At 44.9% G+C, this 20662-nt stretch overlaps 1 protein-coding gene across 2 annotated transcripts; it reads right to left on the bottom strand.

The window, feature by feature from the left end:
- Positions 1-3267: 3267 nt before the first annotated feature.
- Positions 3268-19905, bottom strand: LOC135391193 (thimet oligopeptidase-like). 2 transcript variants are annotated; one of them, XM_064621333.1, is made up of 16 exons: positions 19636-19905; positions 19271-19450; positions 18999-19138; positions 16009-16124; positions 15747-15916; positions 14148-14260; positions 14016-14067; positions 13761-13925; positions 12611-12772; positions 11586-11651; positions 11422-11526; positions 11241-11348; positions 9923-9996; positions 6354-6717; positions 3498-3614; positions 3268-3428 (listed from the first exon to the last, which is right to left on the bottom strand). In XM_064621333.1, exons 1-16 carry the CDS (start codon positions 19858-19860, stop codon positions 3342-3344), a joined length of 2244 nt encoding a protein of 747 aa, XP_064477403.1. In that variant the 5' UTR covers positions 19861-19905; the 3' UTR covers positions 3268-3341. The 2 variants fall into 2 exon arrangements, with proteins under 2 accessions (XP_064477403.1, XP_064477404.1); XM_064621334.1 differs by having other exon boundaries at positions 19698-19799.
- Positions 19906-20662: the final 757 nt, after the last annotated feature.

Here is a 20662-nt window from a genome sequence, read left to right as displayed (position 1 = left end):
AATCAATACATCTCTACATTTACATACCACGTAGTATAAGTCTGATCACTCACTGTGTCTAGACAAAGCATATGCCTGACTGTGCGATGCACTCACGGACCACAGGGAGCTTTCGTTCGTTGGCCACCTCACATCTTGTATTTTCTTAGAGAAGATGACACGACAATCCTGTTTTCCATGCAGGTCGCGACATACACTCCATTCCTCTTCACCGTACGTTCGGAATCTTCTTATCCTGTTTCTATTCAAGTTCCTCCGAAGTTTCTAAAGTGAAACATCTAATTAATAGTAATCAAAACATCACGGTCATCACTCATACCTGCAAACATTCGCGACGTGCAGTCCGATTGGCGTTTCACAGTGCGTTCTTGCCTCTACGCCGTTTACGTCTTCTTGGCGTCAAAACTCTTCCGGGAAATCGACAATGTGTTGCACAGGAACCATTGTCATCGCATTGTCTTACAAAGCGCACTGAAACACACGTAAAATACTGCACAGGAGATACACCATCACCATCCTTGCGACGGTTACTGAAGACAAAACCAACAAAACGAACTTCCTGACGACGCGTCGAAGTTCTAACTTCCAACTGCCACTCTCGCCCTCTCGCTCCGTCGCTCGCCTCTCGCTCTCTCCTCTCCCTCTCGGCTCTCGCCTTTTGAAGTTTGAATTGCCGTGGCGTCTTCACATTGCATCAGCCTCTGCAATCACATTTTCTTTTTGTCTTTCTTCTAGTATTTAGCTTAATTTTTGTTGTTGTTGAGATGTATTTTTTTACATTTCTCTGGTACTTAATATGTTATGATATTCACCTCAGATGAGAATGTGCACGAATTGGAGTTACAGCATTCGCAGACGCGCGCACCTGGATAAACAGCAATAAAAAGAGACCATGCCTGTGCTAAAATAGATGAGAGTAATAGATCAAACAAAACTTGGCAAGTGTGGACAAGATGAAATCTCAAAGGGGGAAGCTGGGAAGCTGCCCAACTTGGAGTCTAAGCGACCACTCTGGGAACAAAATGGTACCTGTGAGGCTCCAGCTGGAACTTCTGGAACCATCTGAGACCAGAGTGGTACCACTGATGTTACCAAAGTGGAACCAGCCACCCCACTTGGGAATCCAGCTGGGACCATCCACATTCAACTGGAACCATTCCGGGACCATCAAACATCCAACTGGAACCAGTCCAGATTCAACTGGAACCATTCTGGGACCAGTCCAGATTTTCGCCTGGGACAGAGACGCCGAAGACGTATTATAAACGTAAAATCGGCGCGTCTTATAAACATACTATAAATTACAGCTTCTAGACGTCGCGTTGACGTCCTGATCGTCTTCTACCCTAATTTGACCAAATAAAGACGTTTCCGCGACGTTTTGTGCTACTAGGGTTGCGACTACCGCTCGCGTACCAGATCTTGTTTTGTTTCTGTGTTGGTGGCAGTGGCACCCCCAGCGGTAGGGCGATGCAACTGCAACTGTGCTACACTGCAGTGTCCCATTGGAGCATTGGAAATACACGGAGCGAAGTTCACGTTGCTAACGGTTTTATTGCACAGAGTTTGGTTACCATGATTTTTTGCTCGATTTGCACCGTCCTGCGCAGCCGAAAGTTCGTACGGTAGGCAGGAAACACGCTATGTGCGAAAATGTGGGGCTACTTTATCTGCACCCACCCTGTATTTGCAGGTTCCACGTAGTCTGCTGGTCTGCTAAGCTACCGCGCGTTGCATATTTTGAAGTTTCCGGTTGCCAGAACCCAGAGCTCTGCCGGTTGCTGCTCATTCGCGCCACCGAGCGCTGATTGTCCTTGACCTTGATGTGACGATGTGCGACACAAGGTGCACAAGGTACCTTGCGCAAGGTATATCGTGCCTTGCGTGCGCAACGAAAGTACCTAGAACGGGTCACGCGCGCTGCACTGTTGTCAACGTAAGTTCTGTCGGTTCTCAGGGGCGTCACGTGTAGCTTGGAGCAGTTGGGAGCGTGCGCAGTACGCGCGTTTATCTGACTTTTTTTTGCACTGCTGGTGGGCGTGCTTCTGAAAGAGCTTGCCGTTGTCAGCCTCACGGAGGTGTGCAACGCTACGACTAATTCTCTGGGGGAATGTGCGTCCTGGGCAGACTTCTAAGGGAACTGTGCAGACATATGACTGAGTGTTTGCAGACAACCCCAAACATCACAGCCAGCACCGGGATTCGAGCCCGGGTACCTCCCAGAGTCGACGTGACATTGCCAGCACACTGAGCCACGCAAGCTGATGCGCTGCACTGCATGTTGGAATAACCATCCACATATTGCACCAATCGCGTCCTTCGACCCAATCAGATTTCCGCAAACTTCCCTGCAAAACCAAGCATTTTGCGAAATTCCATGCCTAAAACAAAGGGTTCCATAATGAATTCCAGATTTCGCAGAGAATCGGGGGCATTATTTATACTTACGGTGAAGGAATTCTGACAGTGCTTCCACACCAACACACTGCTAGTCCAACCGTGCACCCGCTTGCCATCATTGCCGATACGAACTAACTTGATAGTATAGTGGAAGTAACAACTTATTTTTGTGCCTAGTACTCAGTACTTTTTTTAGTATCTTGTACAAGGCTGTCGAACTCACAGCAGTGCGGGGCGGGACTCAATGTACAAAGTTTTCAGTGTATTTACTCGCATAATATGTGCACCTCTAGTTTAGCATTAAAATTAAAAGTTAACAAAAAATTGCATAATCTGCACACCCGCGTTTTCACTTGCGTTTCAGCGACCGTTGCGGTTGCTTTTCGCAACGCTATCAGTGCTACCGAAGTTACTGGTGTGCTTTGGTTGGATTTGTGCGCACTTTCGGCTGAAGGCTCACTGACGCGATGGATGGTACTGTCACTCGAACTACAAAACGCGAAAGAAACGCTGGACAAACACACTACGACAAACCTTGCAGCACAACATGACAAAGTCGACATAGCATGCTTTCGGTTGTCAAGTCCGGCTAGCGAAGTCTTCCAGCAGAGTCTCAATGTATTTAACCGGTATATGAGCAGTATTGGGCCCGCATTTTGCCTCCCAACCGTCGGCGGTTGGGAGGCATTCGAAGAATCATAAAACCCGAAAACGAAAAACTCTACTCACATCCCAAGAATTCAACTTCGCATCATATGCTATGCCAACTATACCAAGTTGCTGACACTGTTTGTGAAAACAAATTCTAAGTACAGCACATGTTGTTAGTAAAGGTAGCTGTGGCCAGCAATTAAAAAGTGTCACTGCTAGACAGCTATAAAATTGCTTTATTTAGAAAATTATGCGTCGTCATAAAACAACACTTTTGGCAAAAGCTGCGTTTAGCTGACAGATAGTCCTTTACTAATTAAGAATGCTTCGTTGTTCGGATCTCGCCCAAGGAAGTCCCTGAGTATATCTGTGGCATCCTGCAATGTGAAATGAAAACACGAGAAAGTTAAATGTGAAGAAGATTGTGGTAGTCATGAGCATCATACCTTAGATCCTCCTGGTTCAAGAATCTTCTTACGATACTCCATGCCTGTTTCTTTGTTAAATACGCCTTCCCTCTTGAAACGGGCACTGAACAGGTCCATGCTGAATACCTCGCTCCACTACAAAATGGAAAGCATTATAGATCTCTATAGAAACAGGTTTGCTTTTGAAAAAACTGACACAAGTCTCTAGCACAAATCCGTAAAAATCGCTCACTCAAGACTTCTCCGTGCTCTTATAACCGTACCTCCAGGGAATCAGAAGAGTCTTTTCACTTGTGCGTGATGGCAATCAATAAATCACATAAATGAATCGCTCAAAGCCATTGAAGTGCCATGACAAACTAAAAAAAAAAAGTGCTGCGTAATGTAAAACCCCGAGACTAGGGAACATGAAAGGACAGACGCAACACGAAGCGACTTCATGCATCATCTTCACCAGCTCGCTTGCTTCCTAGCCATTTTTTTTTAAAAAAAAAGTGACCTCTTAAGGGAAGTGCCTCGCAGGACGAGAGCTGCCGATGCTTCGAACAGAGACTGCTCTTTAAAAAAAAAATGAGTTATTTCATTTTGCATCGTAAATAAATCTAGCTCAAAGACCCTGTCTACCACGTCCACAAATTTTCGGGAAGCCTTTCATAGCTTTGTATCCTCCAAGAGTAAGTGACACCACCACTCTGGCATCTGTCTCCCACTTCTAGCAAGCACCCATGCTGAAAGCAGGGTTGAAAGCAGGGTTGGAAGCCTGAAAGCCACCAACGTGCACTGAGAAAGTAGCCAAAAGTAGCCACTTTGGCCTGTATGTAGCCAATTGTGCAGCCAGTGGTGTAAGGCTAGTAGTTGTAGGCATCCTATCTAGGGTTGTCAATCGGGATATCCTGAATCCCAGGATCCCGGCCAATTTTTGACGTCCCAAAGTCCCGGGATTTCGTGGTAACAAATATGACAGGAAAATCAAACTCCTGTAGTCCATCAGGCACAGACTCACTCCTTCGTAAGGAAATGGCGCTTTTTATGGCTGGAGGTGGCGGAGGATTGCTGCCTACACGTGCGTACAGATATTTGCCGACGTCTGTTTCTTCTAGCGAGTTCTAAAGAAGGTCGACCATAATGTATGACCTTGGGCGTTAGATGTGTCACTACCATAAAAGCTATTCCATCTGATGTACTTAAAAGTTTCACTATGTAACACCAAGAAGTATTCGCAAAGCAGCCAGAAAATAGCCAAGCTGCCGTTGCACAAATTTTGTGCAACAGCAATTAGAAAGTAGCCAAATCTGGTAACCCTGGTTGGAAGACTTCGAGAAGAAGGAAACTTCGGAAGGAAGGAAAAGGAAGACGAACTTCGAGGAGCAATGTTGCAGGTTGCAAGATGCATTATGCACCGTATGACACCACACTTATCAAAAATAGAAATTTCATGATAGTGTCCCATAGAGGAACAATATTTTGGGAGTACACAATGCGAGACATGCAGATTGCAATGGCACAAATTTGGCAGAACTCTGAACGCACGGAATTTTGTTTGTGGCAGTTGAAGATTTGTTGACTAGGAAGCACTAGCACAGTCTGCAAACCTTTACACACTCAAGGGCCACGTTTCACCACCGCCTCCTCATTGTCCACTTTTTTTCCAGGGGCAGAGTGTTGAAATGGGGTAGTTGGAGTGGTGTGATATTTGAACCCAAAGTGTAAATTAGCCTGCCAAAATTATCAACCACTGCTGAATAGCAAGCTGAACACTGCTTCGTAACCATGTACTACCGTTTCATAAGCGTAACTGCGCTGAAAGCTTGCATTTTCGATAGATATCGCATTCGCAAGCAGCAGGTAAGAGAATACAACACCTTTTATGAATGTTATGAACGGTGGGAAAGGAAATACAGTAAGTCCACATTTGCTAGAGGAGTTCACCTGCTGTGTCGCGCCCTCTGCAAGTCAGCGAAGCACCAGGATTTATATCGTGCCCACGTTCTGCACTGTGTCACAGGTACAGTGAACTATAAGAGTGGTGTGCAGCAAACGGAGGGGACTGCACCCAGTGGCGTTGCCAGACCTCCAAGATAGGGGGGGCTCGTTACGAAAACTTTAAGAACTGGGAAAAACCTTAAGGCCACCCCGTGGGCGTTGGAAAAATCGGAGTTAATCGGACGGGGAGTTCATCGGAATCTATCGGATAAATCAGAAAAGTCAGAAGCCTAGTTATAACAGATTATCATTGCGTTTGTTGACCAACAGCGAGGGAGGCTCCGCCTCCGGGATGCGGGCCAATAGGAGGACGCGGAGGGCAGGCACTTCCCAAGCCTCTGCTCTCGCCTAGAGATGGTGCAGCGTTACTGTTGCTTCGTGGGTTACAAGGCTTCTGCCACGGCGCACCAATCTAACCAATGGCTTCACCGTCTGTTAACCTGGGAACAAGGCCACTCGGAAGTTGTGCGTACGCTGGTTAACTAAGTTGGTTAAATTGGTGCGCCATGGCAGAAGCGTTGCAAAACAACGGTAATGCTGTGCCATCTCTTAGGCGAGAGTAGGGGCTTGGAAAGTGCCCGCCCTCAGCGTCTTCCTGTTGACCCACATCCAGGAGGCGGAGCCTCCCCCACTCCTGGTCAACAAACGCAAGGATAGACGATTAGCACCTGAAAGTAGTAGAAGTACTCAGACATGATGCCAAATAGCAGCAAAAAGATAAGGACATAGGTAGAAGTAGAAAGGACAACTGCAGTTGTCCTGTCTACTTCTACCTATGCCCTTGTCTTCTTGCTGCTATTCGCCATCATGAACCTATACCAACTACCCCAGATTGTTGCTACTGTTCTCCTGAACAGTTTGTGCTACTGAATCATCCGAGTTGCTTCTTACCATGTAGCTATAGTAACGTCCGTCATAGCCATTGACCAGGTGAGGAAAATGTGATGCCATGTTTGTCCCCTCATGTGGTGGGTACTGCAGCAGCTTCTCTTGGATCTCCTTGAACACCTTCTGGGTGTCTACACGCGGCTGTGTGAAGATGGTGTAGTCCAAAAGGGCAAGGCTGATCTGTCGCAGGGAGAAGGAAGCCACACCTGCCAGCCGTGATGCAACCAGCGGCTCCAGGAGCTCGTTGGGCAATGGCTTTCCCGTGATGTAGTGGCCGGACATCCTAGTGAGTGGTTCTGCTTCCCAGACCCAGTTTTCGAGCATTTGTGAAGGACATTCAAGGAAATCCCTTTCGGTTTTCATGCCCCTGGGGAAGTGCCGCAGAGAAAGAGGGAAAAAACAAAACAACTCTCAATTATTGTATCAGTAAAGCAATAAAAAGGTAAGGAATGCAGGCAAGTGTTTCATAGGACAGGTCACCCTACAGTGGGGGAAAGGAAAGCAGCATACAGGGTCATAGCATATGGTGTACCTGTTGAAAATTGAGGCAGAAGGCTTAGGTCTGGAGCTGCTGCTACTTTGACTCTGCCTGAAAAAAAGGTGAGTCAGGACCTGAGCCCTCTGCCTCAGTCTACTTTCTCTGAACTGCTGAATTTTCCACTTTTCAGTGCATTTTATATATTAAGCCTCGCTGCAGTTTCAGAGAAAAACAAGAAAAATGAATGACATGTGCACAGTGCACAGCCAGCATCAACAGTGAAGCACACGCAGGTGCAAAGGCTACTTCTCTTTTACTGTCAGGCATTAAAATTACCAAACACAAGTCAATATTGCACCTGCTTAGGTCTACTAGAATCACGAGAGAATTTTTCGGCTTTCAATGGTTATTAAAAGGACAGTCAGGTGGAACGTCTGAATGAGGACTAGAATAAAGTTGAAGATTGTGTGTATACCTTGTCTTTGACGTACAGTAAAACCCGCGGATAGCGATATCGCGTATATCGATATCCCTCCTCAAAACAATGGTTCATGATTTTACTGTCAAAATATACATTGTTTCTATGGGGAAACGACCCGCGTATAGCGATAACGATGTTGGACGCTGTCCCGTGCGCGCAACCTCGCGGCGATTTTCGCCGCGATAAGATACAGTAGAATCTCGATGCTACGAATCTCACGGGGCAGCGGAAAAAATTCGTATCATCCCAAATTAACATCAAAAGAATTAAACCAGAATAAAAATTGTGGCACGAAAATAGACAGCGACTGTTCATCTTCCAATGCTGTCTGTGAAAGAGGTAGGCGGTAACGCTTTTGTGTCTCCGTATTTGGCCAATGCTGCTCAAATTCGTGAGATGATTCAAAAGGCCTAGCACGGGCTTTCCACCCGGAAGTCGCGCGACAGTGTTCTAAAGCGAGCTTCTCCTAAAGCACACATGCGTTATGTGAAGCCGACTTGCGGAATGGCGACGTGTAGCGTCGCCAGAAGCTGTCCTGCTATGTTCTCTGGTTCCCTCCACGAGTTCTGATCGCTGTTTTCCCAAGCCAGTGCGATGTTACACAGCTTCGCGTTTTTTTTAGCATCTGTTTCTTTTTCTTTTGCCACACGCGGGGTGGCGCGCGACTTTTCGGGGACGCGCTATTTAGGTCAGCCCTCGTTTAACGATGTACCCTGTATAACGATGGAATTCACGATTACCGTCAATATCGTTATACGCGGGTTTCACTGTAGTAACGTGCATAAAGACTGCCTACAGCTCGGCAAATGGAACTCCCGATAAACGGAACGGATTTTCGAGGTCCCTTGAAGTTCCGGTCCTTGAAGAAATTCCACTGCTTATTTATCATCACTGCTGATTTATCACTGCTCTCTTCACCGCTGTTTTCTTAGTCACTATCTGAACACAGCTCATTGTGCTCAGTTCTGTTGGAAGCATTAGACAATCCATACGTTTTAGAAGTGCGTACAACAACATGGTCAGGCACTTCGCACCAAGCATCCAAAATCCACTATGCTCAGGCTGCGCCATTATTTATTTCTCCCTGTTGCTTAAGCCATCTTATAACGTTTGCTCGTGACAGTTGAAACCGCCTTCCCGACGCAAAATTGTTTGCACATTCAGAAGCAAAAGCAACAACTTTGCGCTCAAACCACGTGCTTCAAACGCACCCCAGCACTGATGACGACATCATGACAATTCGTCCCCATTTGCAGTGCTTCGTTTGTTTTGCGATGACAACTGCAACACTTGGTATTGGTCGAACCACGCTATTGGCCTGATCCCGTTGCCTACTCCTGCCTTGGATTCTTTCAGATTAAAAAAATATATATGGTAGCTTATATATATAGTAACATAATTACTTTACATCTAAAGAATAACTGCGAAATGATCAGCACCCGCGGCACTGTGTTGATGTAAAGATGACATTGTGTAGTTTACATTCGATAGCTACTTATACGGGATGTCCCAGCTAAATGCGAACATAACTTTTAAAAATATATACATAACTTTTTCCGAGATGATATCAGCTGCAATATAGCATATGCTGAAGGGCACTCCTTAGGAGGGGGCATTACTAAACTTTTAAGGCAATGTCTTCATTCACTTTCAATAACTCACTTTTTAATTATAAAATCTACGAAGTTGTCCCAACGAGAACATCTGGTCCCATCAGTCACCTGATGCCGGAGCCGTTTTCAGAACAAAAATCTGTTCGATAGATCATCTGCAAAAAATTTGTGAAGGAACAGCTTTTTTTTCTTTATTTTATTCGTTGCCCATCTTCGGAGACACGTCTTTCCTTCACCCCCAATGTGAGAGGGTGAAGGAGCACAGTGCCGCCTCATGCGTTGAAGATGAGCTTTATCGTGCGGAAAAAAAAAAACAAAAAAAAACATGTATTGGGTGACAATCTGAACTGCCCTTATCTTGGGTTGCACTTTCTGTTTTCTTTAAATCTTTTTCCAGGATGCAAGAGGCGATAGTGTGCTCTTTCGCCCTCTCACATTGTGGGTGAAGGAAAGTCGCATCTCCAAGGATGCCCAATGAACAAAATAAAGAAAACAAAATGGTGTTCCTTCACAAATTTTTTGCGGACGATCTATCGAACGGATTTTTGTTCTGGAAACGGCTCCAGTATCAAACAACCGAAGGAACCAGGTGTTGTCGTTGGGACATTCGTAGCTTTTACAATTACAAAGTTAATGAAGACATTGCCTTAGGAGTTTGCTAACGCCCTCCTGAGGAGTGCCCTTCAGCATATGCTACATTGTAACCGATATCATCTCGAAAAAAGTGATGTACATATATTTAAAAAATATGTTCGCATTTAGCTGGGACACCCTGTACATAGCTATATTTCACGTGGTTCCAGTTTAGCTTTATGGTGAGCCATTTTCATGTAGACAGGCGATGTGGCTGTAGACAAAGCCAAAACCACACAGATTTCAATATAGTTTCTTCTATAGCAATCCGACCAACGATTTTCCTTTAATCGGGATTGATTTACAACATGCCAATCTCACTCTCTGTGAACTCCACCACTCAAACTTACTCACAAATAAAACTTACTCAAACATGGTCAAAGTGGCTCTGCTGCAAATGTGGTGCATTGTGTGGCCAAACTCGTGGAAGACTGTTTGCACCTGCGAGAACATTATTGTCGCTTGTCTTTACAAGATTATGCACAGGTACGCAACATTTCAGAAAATACGTTGTCTTTCATAAGCCGGAACATTTTATTTCGCCTTGCTCCTAATTCGTTTGTTAGTCGAGTCTAGTTACATAATTTTTAAAAGTAAAAGTTTTTCAAATGTCAAAATCCAATATAAAAGACCAAGTGTCAATTGTACTCAACCGCAATATTGACCCCCTCAAGTGCGCGGTGAAAGATTTGAGATCCGCTGATGACATGTCTCAGGAACGGAACGAAGGGGGGAGTCTTCATGTGTTCGCAGCATTTTTGAGGGGCTTTGTATCAAGGTGCTCTAAAGTTCCAGATTGCACGTTATCATGTAATTATTATTTTTAATCACGTACACCTTTTTTGAGCCTCGAAGAAAGTCTGGGCTTTTCCAAGTATTTGAATTATGTATCACAGTAGGGTCATTCCACGCCAATTGATCCAAAGGTCCTGCTCAACCGCCCGCACTTCTACACCGAAACATTAACGTGGATACCCTATGGTGTGAATAGACATTACCCAAAGCTTAACTGGGGGAACATTGAACCCCTCTCGTTTCATGCGGGGTCAAAGCTCATAATTATGCGCCATAATTACGCGTGTAATGCGAGCAATGCACCAGCCCTAATATTTCAAGCATGCTATGGTTTTCGTGCTTAGAGAAAACTTTCACCCCACGTAAAATGACACGGGCTCAGTATTCTCCAGCAAAACTTTGGAAAATGTTTATTCATACCATAGTCTATCCATGACAATTTTTTTGGCCCAGAAGTGGGAGTAGAACAGGGCCATTGGATCATTTGGTGTGGAATGACCTAGTGCCCACGAAAATTCCGTGCTCAGGGCCTGGACTATGCCTGCACTATGTGCAAGACTTGCACTCAAAACATGTCATGTAAGCGGGACTAGACCTGAAGAGCCTTGTTTTTTAAACGTTCCCCCCAAACACCAAAGCATAAACGTGGGCACTTGCACAGGCTCAGGTGAACAGTAAATACTTTCCACTCGGCTCTGCATCTCCCCACCACTTGTATACTATTTTTTTCCTCTTTTCCCAATGTCAAAATCTGACCTTCAACGTCATATCACCTGATTTTACTCCTTTACGCAGCTTCAAAAATAGGATCGAATTTTTTACCTCTCGAATTTGAATAACATAAAACCCCAAAACACAAGGGTAAAGTATATAAGGCAAAGTATACTTGCCTCATCGTGAGTAAGCAAGGAGGGCTTGTCCGCTGTAGGCTTAGTGAAATTGCAGATTAGCATGACAACAGGATGCTGCCGTGTACCATCCGGTCTTAGGCATCCAGGCTTGAAAACAAACGAAATGATCAGTCAGTAATCACAAATGATTTCAACAGACTGAACAGCAGGGACCAAATACCTGCATGCTATCATTGCAGAAATGGCTGTATTTTCCTTCTCTTGGGAACATATCCAAAGCGAAGTAACCCATGAGTTCACCAGTGGCCGCATCGTTAACTTTGTACTGCGGGACGAAGCAATGCATGAACCAACATGCACGCTCACAACCCGACACGGACTTACCAAACTAGCCTCAGGATGCCAAAGCTTTACATCTGGTATTTGTTTGAACACCAATCCAAGAAGTTGCTATAGTGACAAAGGACATCACACAAGATTTCAATTATGGTCTGTCATGAAACACAAGACCCATTCCCTATAATAATTTTGTCTTATTGTTTTTGCATGTGAAACGCTGCTTGCACGAACGTCAAGGAAGAAATTCCTCAGTGCTGTGCCAAAATCGGTCCTTTGGTAGTGCCTTTGGGAGAGGGAAACTAGGGCAAAGTCCTCCACAGTAACCCTTCCCGAAAGCTTTTGCCGAACTTTGTGCATTCCAGCCAATGCACCACGCCGTTGAATGCCACCGAAACTGTCATTGTTAGAGGTGTGAGCAGGTGCGGTTATATCCGTGGACATTCTTGTTTACGGAAAGATACACAACATCTTGAAAGAAGCGCGGATGAAATGAAAATAAAACGGCACGTCCCCACAGTGCCTGCGGACATCCGCATTTTATGCGAAAGTAAGCATTAGAGCCACAATCGAGAGCAAGCTTTGGCAAGCTAAAACTTGTAATGAAGGTTGCTCCTTTCTTGTGCCAATTCGGGAAGTAACAATACAATAACCAAGTAAGTTACTTGTAACTGTAACTTAACCAGCTACTCTTTGTACAGGGCAACTGTACCTGTATCTCTGTGACGTTTTTTATTTTGTAACTGTAACGTAACTACCCTTTCAAGTAACTTTTGCCAAGACTGCTTCTAATACCCTATATATACCACAGAGCAACATATGCACTAAGTAGTGTAAGGGGTGTGCAGTACTATCAAATTCAGAGAGCTGCAGCGCACTACTCAGTGAATCTTCGTTTTCTATGGAACTCTCGAGCAACTGCTCTATGTAATAACTGCTCGTAAGGCACATGCTACAGTATCACAATGGTGCTTTCAAATTCATGGGACTGTCTTTCACAAAGCAACAGCATCTAATACACAAGATTTCCTTTTGGTGTTTGAAGTTGACATTCACACATAAAATTGCCATACCTCGTATATTTCGAGCATCCGAGCCAGAACAGTATCAAGGGGAAAGTACTCCCGCAGTTTTTCTTGGTCAACGCCGTACCTGCGCTCCTTGAGCATGTTGTCATAGTATCTCATATCCCAAGCATTCAACTTTCCATCAAATGGTATCCCAATTTCCTGGCACTGTGTGTGGAAAGAAATTCTGAGTATAGCAGCACATGTCAGCAGGAAAAGGGAGCCGTAACCAGCAATGGGTACTTTGTGACAGTTACTCAATTAAGTGAAATTTTGTGAGCATCCAGGAACAAAGCTAGAAACAAAGCCTGATCACTTAAGAGGGCATATACCAGTTAAGCCGCATCTCCAATTCATGATTTTTGAAAAACTAGATGGTGCCATGCGCGCATCCTTTGTCGCACAATTCGTATCTAACTCTGCAAAAAACCTAATCACCACTGCACACAACTGACGTCACAGCTTTAACCTCTTGCCATGTTTTAGACGAGCCAGACGACTCATCCTCAAAGTTCGACCCCTTAACTGCTTTGGACGATTCTGACAAGTCTACGCCATGTTTGGTTTCATATGGGTAGAGGGCAGCACAATATGCCAGATGAGCTGGCAACGCAGATTTTTTGACATGGTGTCCAAAGAGGAGTTATCTGCATCTCGGGCGGCGCGGCGCGGCAACAATCAAGAGAGTCCGCCAGTCACGACCGTAGTTTTCTCTCGAGGCTGTAGCTATGGGGACAAGCCACCAGCAGCTACTGGTAGCCTCAATGCCCCTGTGTTTGAAATCGTCTGCAATTGGCTCGCATTCTGATTTTTGTGTGTTTGCATGTGAAGGAGTGAGAGGAGGCAATTGTCTCAGCCCCTTCAAAAGATTGGATGAGAGTGTGGATTTAGTCTGTTTTGTAACTGATGGTTACGAGCCTCAATTTTGTAACTTTGTGGTCCCGTCAGTTCCCAATGCTGGCCATTACAGAACCAGTACAGGTATACTTGTGATCAAGAGAGAAACTGATGTTCTGAGGCTGGAACAACATAGAACGGTAATCCAGAAGATGGGGGTTCGATCCCTACAGCTGGCTAACCTTTTCAGTGACTTTCATCTTTCATACTTGTGATGTCATGTTGCTACATTGCACGAATGTGTTACAGAAGCTCATACCTCTTCCTCCTTGAATTTAAGCAAAACTTGCTTTTCTTTGTGCCACGAAGGTTGCAGTTTTTCTGCCAGGTCGGCCAGAAAGCTGTGCACACTGTCCCTCGATTTGGCCATCAATAGTTCTGTGACAAAACTGACGTTGTCAGGATACCCAAGCAGGACTGCTTTCTGGACACAGCAAGACATATACACTTGAAATATAACCACCACGAGAAGACTTCCAATGTTGTGAGTACAAACACCTTGACCAGATATTACCTCGTGTTTTAGAGTGGCCACCTTCTCAATAGTTGGAGTGTTCTCCAGACAGCTGCATGAGAAAGACAAGCAGAGGGATGTGCTTCGAAACCAAACTGCGTTTTTAAGTTCTATTGTTTAAACATTTCTCACCATGTTCCATAGGCAAAGCTCATGCGGCGGCGCGTTTCAGGGTTTTTCGCCTTGCTCATTATGGGCAAGTAGTGGGGTGGCTTCATCGTAACTTTCCTCTTCCCAGATTCAACCTATCAAGTATGATGAGTAGCTCACTAAGGAATATGCTGCGCAGTTGAGAAGGCTCACCATTACTGCGCTAACAGTGGATTCTTTCCGTACAGCTATATCAGGTATGTTGATTGTTCTCCATAGCTTGGTGCTCTCTAACCAGAAATATGGACACTTTGCAGCACAAGAACATTTCAAGTATGGCTACTGGTACTTTAAAACCAAAGCGAATATAACGTGAATAGCTACGTGCCCAAAACGAAATAAAAGCAAATAGGTGTACACCCGAAGCAAGTGCTTATGTGCCTGAAGCAAATACGAAGTCAACGGCTATGCAATTGAAGCGAATACGAAGGGAATAGTTACAAGGTCCAAACATATGCACAGCATGTACCGGGTGTTTCCGATACATATCGCATATATTGATTCTGAATTGGAATCAATTTTACAGTTGTTCGTTTTGATATTTGCAAAATTAGAATATTTGTACAGCAGTACTCTCAGGGGATAAATATAGAGTTACAAATAGGGAAGTCATATAGGCTAGGGAATGTCATGACCTTGCATTGACCAGTTTTAAAACTGCAGTTTTCTTTCTTACCCATAACCTGCATAAACACTTGGAGCACACAAAGGAGGACATTTCACAGACAGGTAGTTAATGCTACCGTGCAAATTGTTTTATGCGGAAGGCTTAGAAAAATTTTCCTCCTCCATAGATTATTATCTATTATATGTACTCCCAAAACAGGGACTACCTACATGATCTAGCACATGCAGTCAAGAATACTCATTCAATAATATGAATACTGGAGTGCTCTCTCAGTCTGTCATAAGCAAACAACTTGTTCTCAGATGAAAGCTTGAGTTCCAATTAGCATTATGCAACCAAACTTATTTCGCTTAGCGCCACTGTCTGTCCCGAAAACACCGTTGAAACATCCACAGAAAACTCCACTGTTGGTGGCGGCCAGTGGAATACTCAAGCAGTTACAGTGGCACCCAATCAGGCAGCAGTAAAAGCACTCACGGGCATGCTGTGTATCTGTACGTTTCAAACGTAGCCCAGTGTACAATGTGTACAGTGTACAATCACGCAGCGTCACGCACCTTAACTCAATTTTGTTTAACGCTCTATTTTATTGCCATTGGTAACACTGACGGTAAATGATGGACACGATTTCACTTCACGAGTTGTGCCACCGCTACGCTGTGGACGATGCACATCCGGCCTGCAGTGAAGCTTTCACGCGTGAAGAAAAGCAATGCTCGCAGGGTGGTGCCGAGACTAGAAAGTGGTCGGTGCAAAATTTGGAGCTACACCACCACGTTGAAGTGAATAAAGCCTTTCAAATAATTTGAAATGGCTAGTGTTATAGCACTCCTTTCAGGTGACCTTTTTTCTAACATTCTGACACCGCCTTAATGGTCAAGAAGTTTCTTTTAACCCCCTGCTCAAACCAACCACTATTTCAGTCTGATTCAATTCGTTCCCCTGTTTCATACCAATTCAAGACTTTTCACAAGGTCTTCAGGAACGCCATCAAGTTCTTCCTCCGTGAGCTCTAGGGTTGAGTTTTCTTCATTGACTACCCTCATGTACTGAATGCCCAGATCATTGATTTCATTTGCGAGTTTCTTAACCTGCTCTTGAACGTCCTTTGGTAAGTGAAGACCTGGCAAAGAATACAAAGGGTTAGGTTTGTCCCCACCTGCAAATCCCATAACTCTAGTGATGTGTTTCTAACAGCAATCCAACGTAACATACCATTCCTTTCACCAAGCCTAATCAATCTCTTTAAGTACCTCTGCATTTCTGCAGGCAGCACGGTTGCGTCTTTCTGTTCCAGTGCTTTCAGTTTCTCAAATATATCTTGCCGCATGCTGTAAAAAAAAAGGGGATACCACTGTTTAAGATTGGACTAAGCAGAGGCTATTTACTAAAGAAACATTACAGCTGTTTGGGAACAGCGCCCATTGCCAACGTGCTACGTGATGGCCAGGACGCAAGTGTTGTCTGCTGCCAAATGTTCCAGGCATGAAATGCTGGTGCATGTAGTAACATCTTGACAGGGATCAAGGTTTGGTATACACATATACCTATATGCAGTACTACTGTCACATAACAGACCACTTCCATGTTGCCCCTAGCAGGGGAACCAATTAGAGAATCTATATTTATTATAGATAAATTATCGATATATCAGTATTTTAACAAGAAATATCGATATATAAATGTACCAATGACACCAATAAGACACCAATGTAAAACGTGCATTACGAGGATCAATGAGGGTACGTCCTCGCCACATATGTTCGCAAACTCACCAAATCCCTCTGTCTGTCTTGTAAAAAGAGGGGTCCACGGATACGTAGAGTCCGATTCATTGGATTTTCTTTTGTTAACAGTGCCCGTTTATGGGCCTGGCCTCTGCCGAAAGTCGGACAGAGAGCAAACCGGAGCGCAGCTGTAACCGCAGAGTGTTGTTTATGGCGCTCACATTAATTGGTTTTGGGGATGCTCCCTTTCTTAGCGAGTGGCCCGTATATATATATATATATATTTTATGACAATGCTTCTGAGAATGCAAACACGCGGGAAAAGGAAAAGTATGGGAAGACTTCAGAGACCACGGAAGAGTTGAATAGCAGCAGTGCAAGCGAACGGTTGTGTGCCGAGACCGGGTCGACGAAGTGTGGGACTTGGGAACAATCACCAAGGATCCATCGCGCTAAGTGTTGTGTGTGTGGTCACCGCTGATCCCTGACACCTAGCATCACCTCATCAGCTGACTCCACCCGAGACGCATTACTTCGGACTCTGGACTCCACTGCCAACACAGCTAAGCTATCTTCCGTATTTTCCGGTGTATAACACACGCGTCATACAGTAAAAAGTTCTCTGAAGAGGCCCTGCGCATTATCTAACAGTGCACGTTATACACTGAAACATTTTCCTACGAAGTTCCTTTTCTGGTCAGTGTCGTACAAATTCTAGCCTCTTCCAGGGTGTGCTGCGAGTTTCTCACAAATCTCTTTGGGTCAGTTGACAAAGCCGGCGAAAGGGTGCTGGACTTCATAAAAATTAACGATGCTGCTTAAGGATGCTATTGAGCAGTCAATAATCCTGAATTCATTTCAGAATGCTGGCATGATTGAGAAGGGATGCGAAACTAAATATGTTTCAAAGAAAGCATATGCATATATTATACAATGCCTCGATTTATTGTGGATAGTGGTGGCAATACAGAAGCTTGCACGAGTGTGCTGTTCTGACGGATCTAATGTGCCCTCAATCCATAACTCCATATGTTTAAGGGGTTGGTGACATTGTCTAACTGTCCTTCTACGCATTGTTCCGATTTCACTCCTACTCAAAATAGTGTTGATTAATTGAATACCTCTATAGTACCTGATATTTGGTTTGATTAAGTAAATTGTTGTGTTATGAAGGTTATACCTGTGTTTGGCCTCCGGTTCATTCCAGTTGACCGTCCAAAACCTCAATCTTTCTTTTGCGCACACAGTTGGGACTCAGTGAGAGTAGGGTACGGCCCTCGAAGAATAAAGTACTGCTTCTTGGGTCGCTCGAAGGTCCTGAGTTTCCCCTGCTGTGTGTGACACCCTCTTTTCTGAGTAGTGGCTTCGAAGAGGGCAACATCAAGACAAGGACAACAGCAAGAGGGCAGAGAGCTTGAGGAAAGATTGACACATATGCGAGGGACACAACACAGACAGGCTCAAAAACCAGCAACCGGACATTTACTGCACATGTGGACATAAATACACACAAGGAGAGAAGGACAAGAGAAGTAAAACGAAGGCGAAAAATTGGAGGTTGCCCATCCCATATGACAGAACAGTTGCGGCCCTTTGTGATGGCTATGAGAGCAGATTCCTGAAGGGTACACGATAAGGAGTGTCAACATTTCAGCAAGGGTATTGTGTCAGAAAGATTGGGGAAGGGTTAGTGCAAGAATTTTTGCGATAGCAGAGTATGTTGCCCTTTCTGGACTGGCACCAGCTTGCCTGCCTCCTTCTTTGTTCTTCAAGAACTAGATGTTTGCAGAGACAGAACCATGCCAGCAAGAGACATTGCTGCTGACCAGCTGCAGTGTACATTGCGTGCTCAGTGAATTCGTTCTGCACATTCCAACGTGTTGTTCGGCATGAAGTGCAGCCCCAGGATGACTCACGAACTTTTAGAAGCTAGACAAAATTTTCCTCTAATATGAATCACATGTTTCCAGAAAATATTGGCATTGTGTTGTTTGATCGTCTCCCCAGGCCTTCCTCACCGTCAAAGCAAAACCAAATCAAGAGGGGGACAGGGAAAAAAAGGTTGTCATGTTTATTTCATAAACTTGTTGACCTGCTCCGGTGACCTGCTCCGCGCTTGCAGAAGTCGCTGAATCACTGATATTTCTATCAGCATGCGCATCCATATCCATCTCCATGTAATATCGATAGTTATAGTGATAAATATCTGTATTTTAAAAGTACCGGTAACATCGCATGCATAAAATATCAATAATATCTAGAAGAATATCGATACCGTTTCATACCAGGTCAGCGGACTTGCAAGAAAGTCTAGTCAACAGAGTGGTGCTCAAACACATTAATCACTCTGTTGAGTGAACCGACCCCCTCCCACCCCACCGAGACATAGGATCCCGTGTCTCGGGGGTTTCAGTCAACAGAATGTTTCACCAGCTAGCCTGCGCCCTCACGCTTATTCACATTAACCACATCAATTACCTTGTTTCAACTTCAAACTTTCGCATCACTTGTTCCGCCTCCGCACCTGCTTCCCGTAGCTCTTTATCTGTGGCAACATACTGGGCCAACATCATGTAGGATCCCTCGTTCTCTGCGCGGCGGTCCAGATCTGCCAGTACCTGGTATTTTTAAAGGATAGTACACAGCATTCACAGAATAGTGTAAAAGGTTAGTAGGCATGACACAAAGCGATATGAGCAGAGAAGCATTGTTGAAGTTGGGGGTAGGGGGGAATAATGTTGAGGGCTTACGTTTAAGACATTCTCGAATGTGGCCTCCTCTCTCTTCAGACTGCCTACTTTATCGTACTCAGCTCGTAATTCATCGACGACATTCTTTGCACGCGACCGTAGCTCACTGGAACTTATACTGTAATCCCACGGCTCAATAATTTCGGGCGGAAGCATCTCGTACGGTGAACGATGCACAGCCTGAAAAGAAACAAACTCACTGTAAATGACACGTAGCACTACTACTAGCAGCGTGTATACACTAGTAATAAATTCCAATCGCTGGAAATGCCGGTTGGGACAACGTTGTGGTAAAGTAAGTGAGAAAGTGAGGGGATATGTGGGTGGTAAAATACATATAGGCACTTCAAACCCTTTAAACTCACAAAATCAGAAAAACGCTTGGACGTTACAGATGGAAGGCGGCGTGCAAAATAGGCTTCTTTGCCTTTGTAATGTTGAAAGGTTGCCGGCGTTGCACTGAAGTTTCTCTGTTCGTTTTTTTTAGGGATCGCACAGATTCTGACGGAAGGACAAGTGCTCCTGTTACTACGAACTATTTGTGTTTTCAGCACGTGGTTCAGAAGGCGGCGCCAGACAAATGTACGCATTTGTGCGTGGTCATCGTTTGTTGTTGTTGCTGCGTTGCTGCTGCTGCTAGTGGATTGGATTGGATTCGTAGCGGCACCCCTGGCGGGCCGCGGGCCTCTGTTGGCGGCGGACGCGCGTGGAGTGAAGAGGTCCGTGTAGAGCGGCGCGCTTTTTCAAAAGGTCAGTGGATTTTCCGTTTTTGCACAAGCCGATATGGAGAAGACACCGGAAGCAGAGGAAATGATACAGTGCGATAAATGTAGGCGTTGGATGTACGTGGACGAAACAGAGTTTGATAACTACGAACAGGCTCGCGCTTTCAACGCCCGCTTCGAGTGTAATATATGCGGAACATTCCAAAAACTGGAGAAACAAATGGAAAACCAACACGCATTGATCCGGAAGATCAAGGAAAACAATAAGACCCTAGAAAGTAGGGTACAAGAACTAATCGCCGACAAGCAATCAATGGTGGACAGGCTCACCACGCTAGAGCGCGAGAACGACAAACTCAGGAAGGCAGAAGCAGCTACAGAAAGCCCAACAGGACAAAAAATCGTAGACCTGGAAAACCGTATGATTGAGATCACTACGGAAAATGAGACAAAGACGGAACTAATCGAAACTCTAATGAACAAAGTAGAAGTCCTAGAAAAAGAGAACTATAAACTCCAAGTATCGAGCCAAAACAATATGGCGACAAATCAGGAAAACCGTAGAGTGGAAAGAACCCAAAGCCCAACAGGTGGCTCTACCGAAATTGGGGTCAGTCCAGAAGAGCGCCAGACCAATCGCCCACCCATGAATCACCAGACGACCCTG

This window comes from Ornithodoros turicata, chromosome 4 (genome assembly GCF_037126465.1).
Source record: "Ornithodoros turicata isolate Travis chromosome 4, ASM3712646v1, whole genome shotgun sequence".
Lineage (NCBI taxonomy): Eukaryota > Metazoa > Arthropoda > Arachnida > Ixodida > Argasidae > Ornithodoros > Ornithodoros turicata.
Note: the sequence above shows the minus strand (reverse complement) of the source record. Positions and strands in the feature narration are given on the sequence as shown.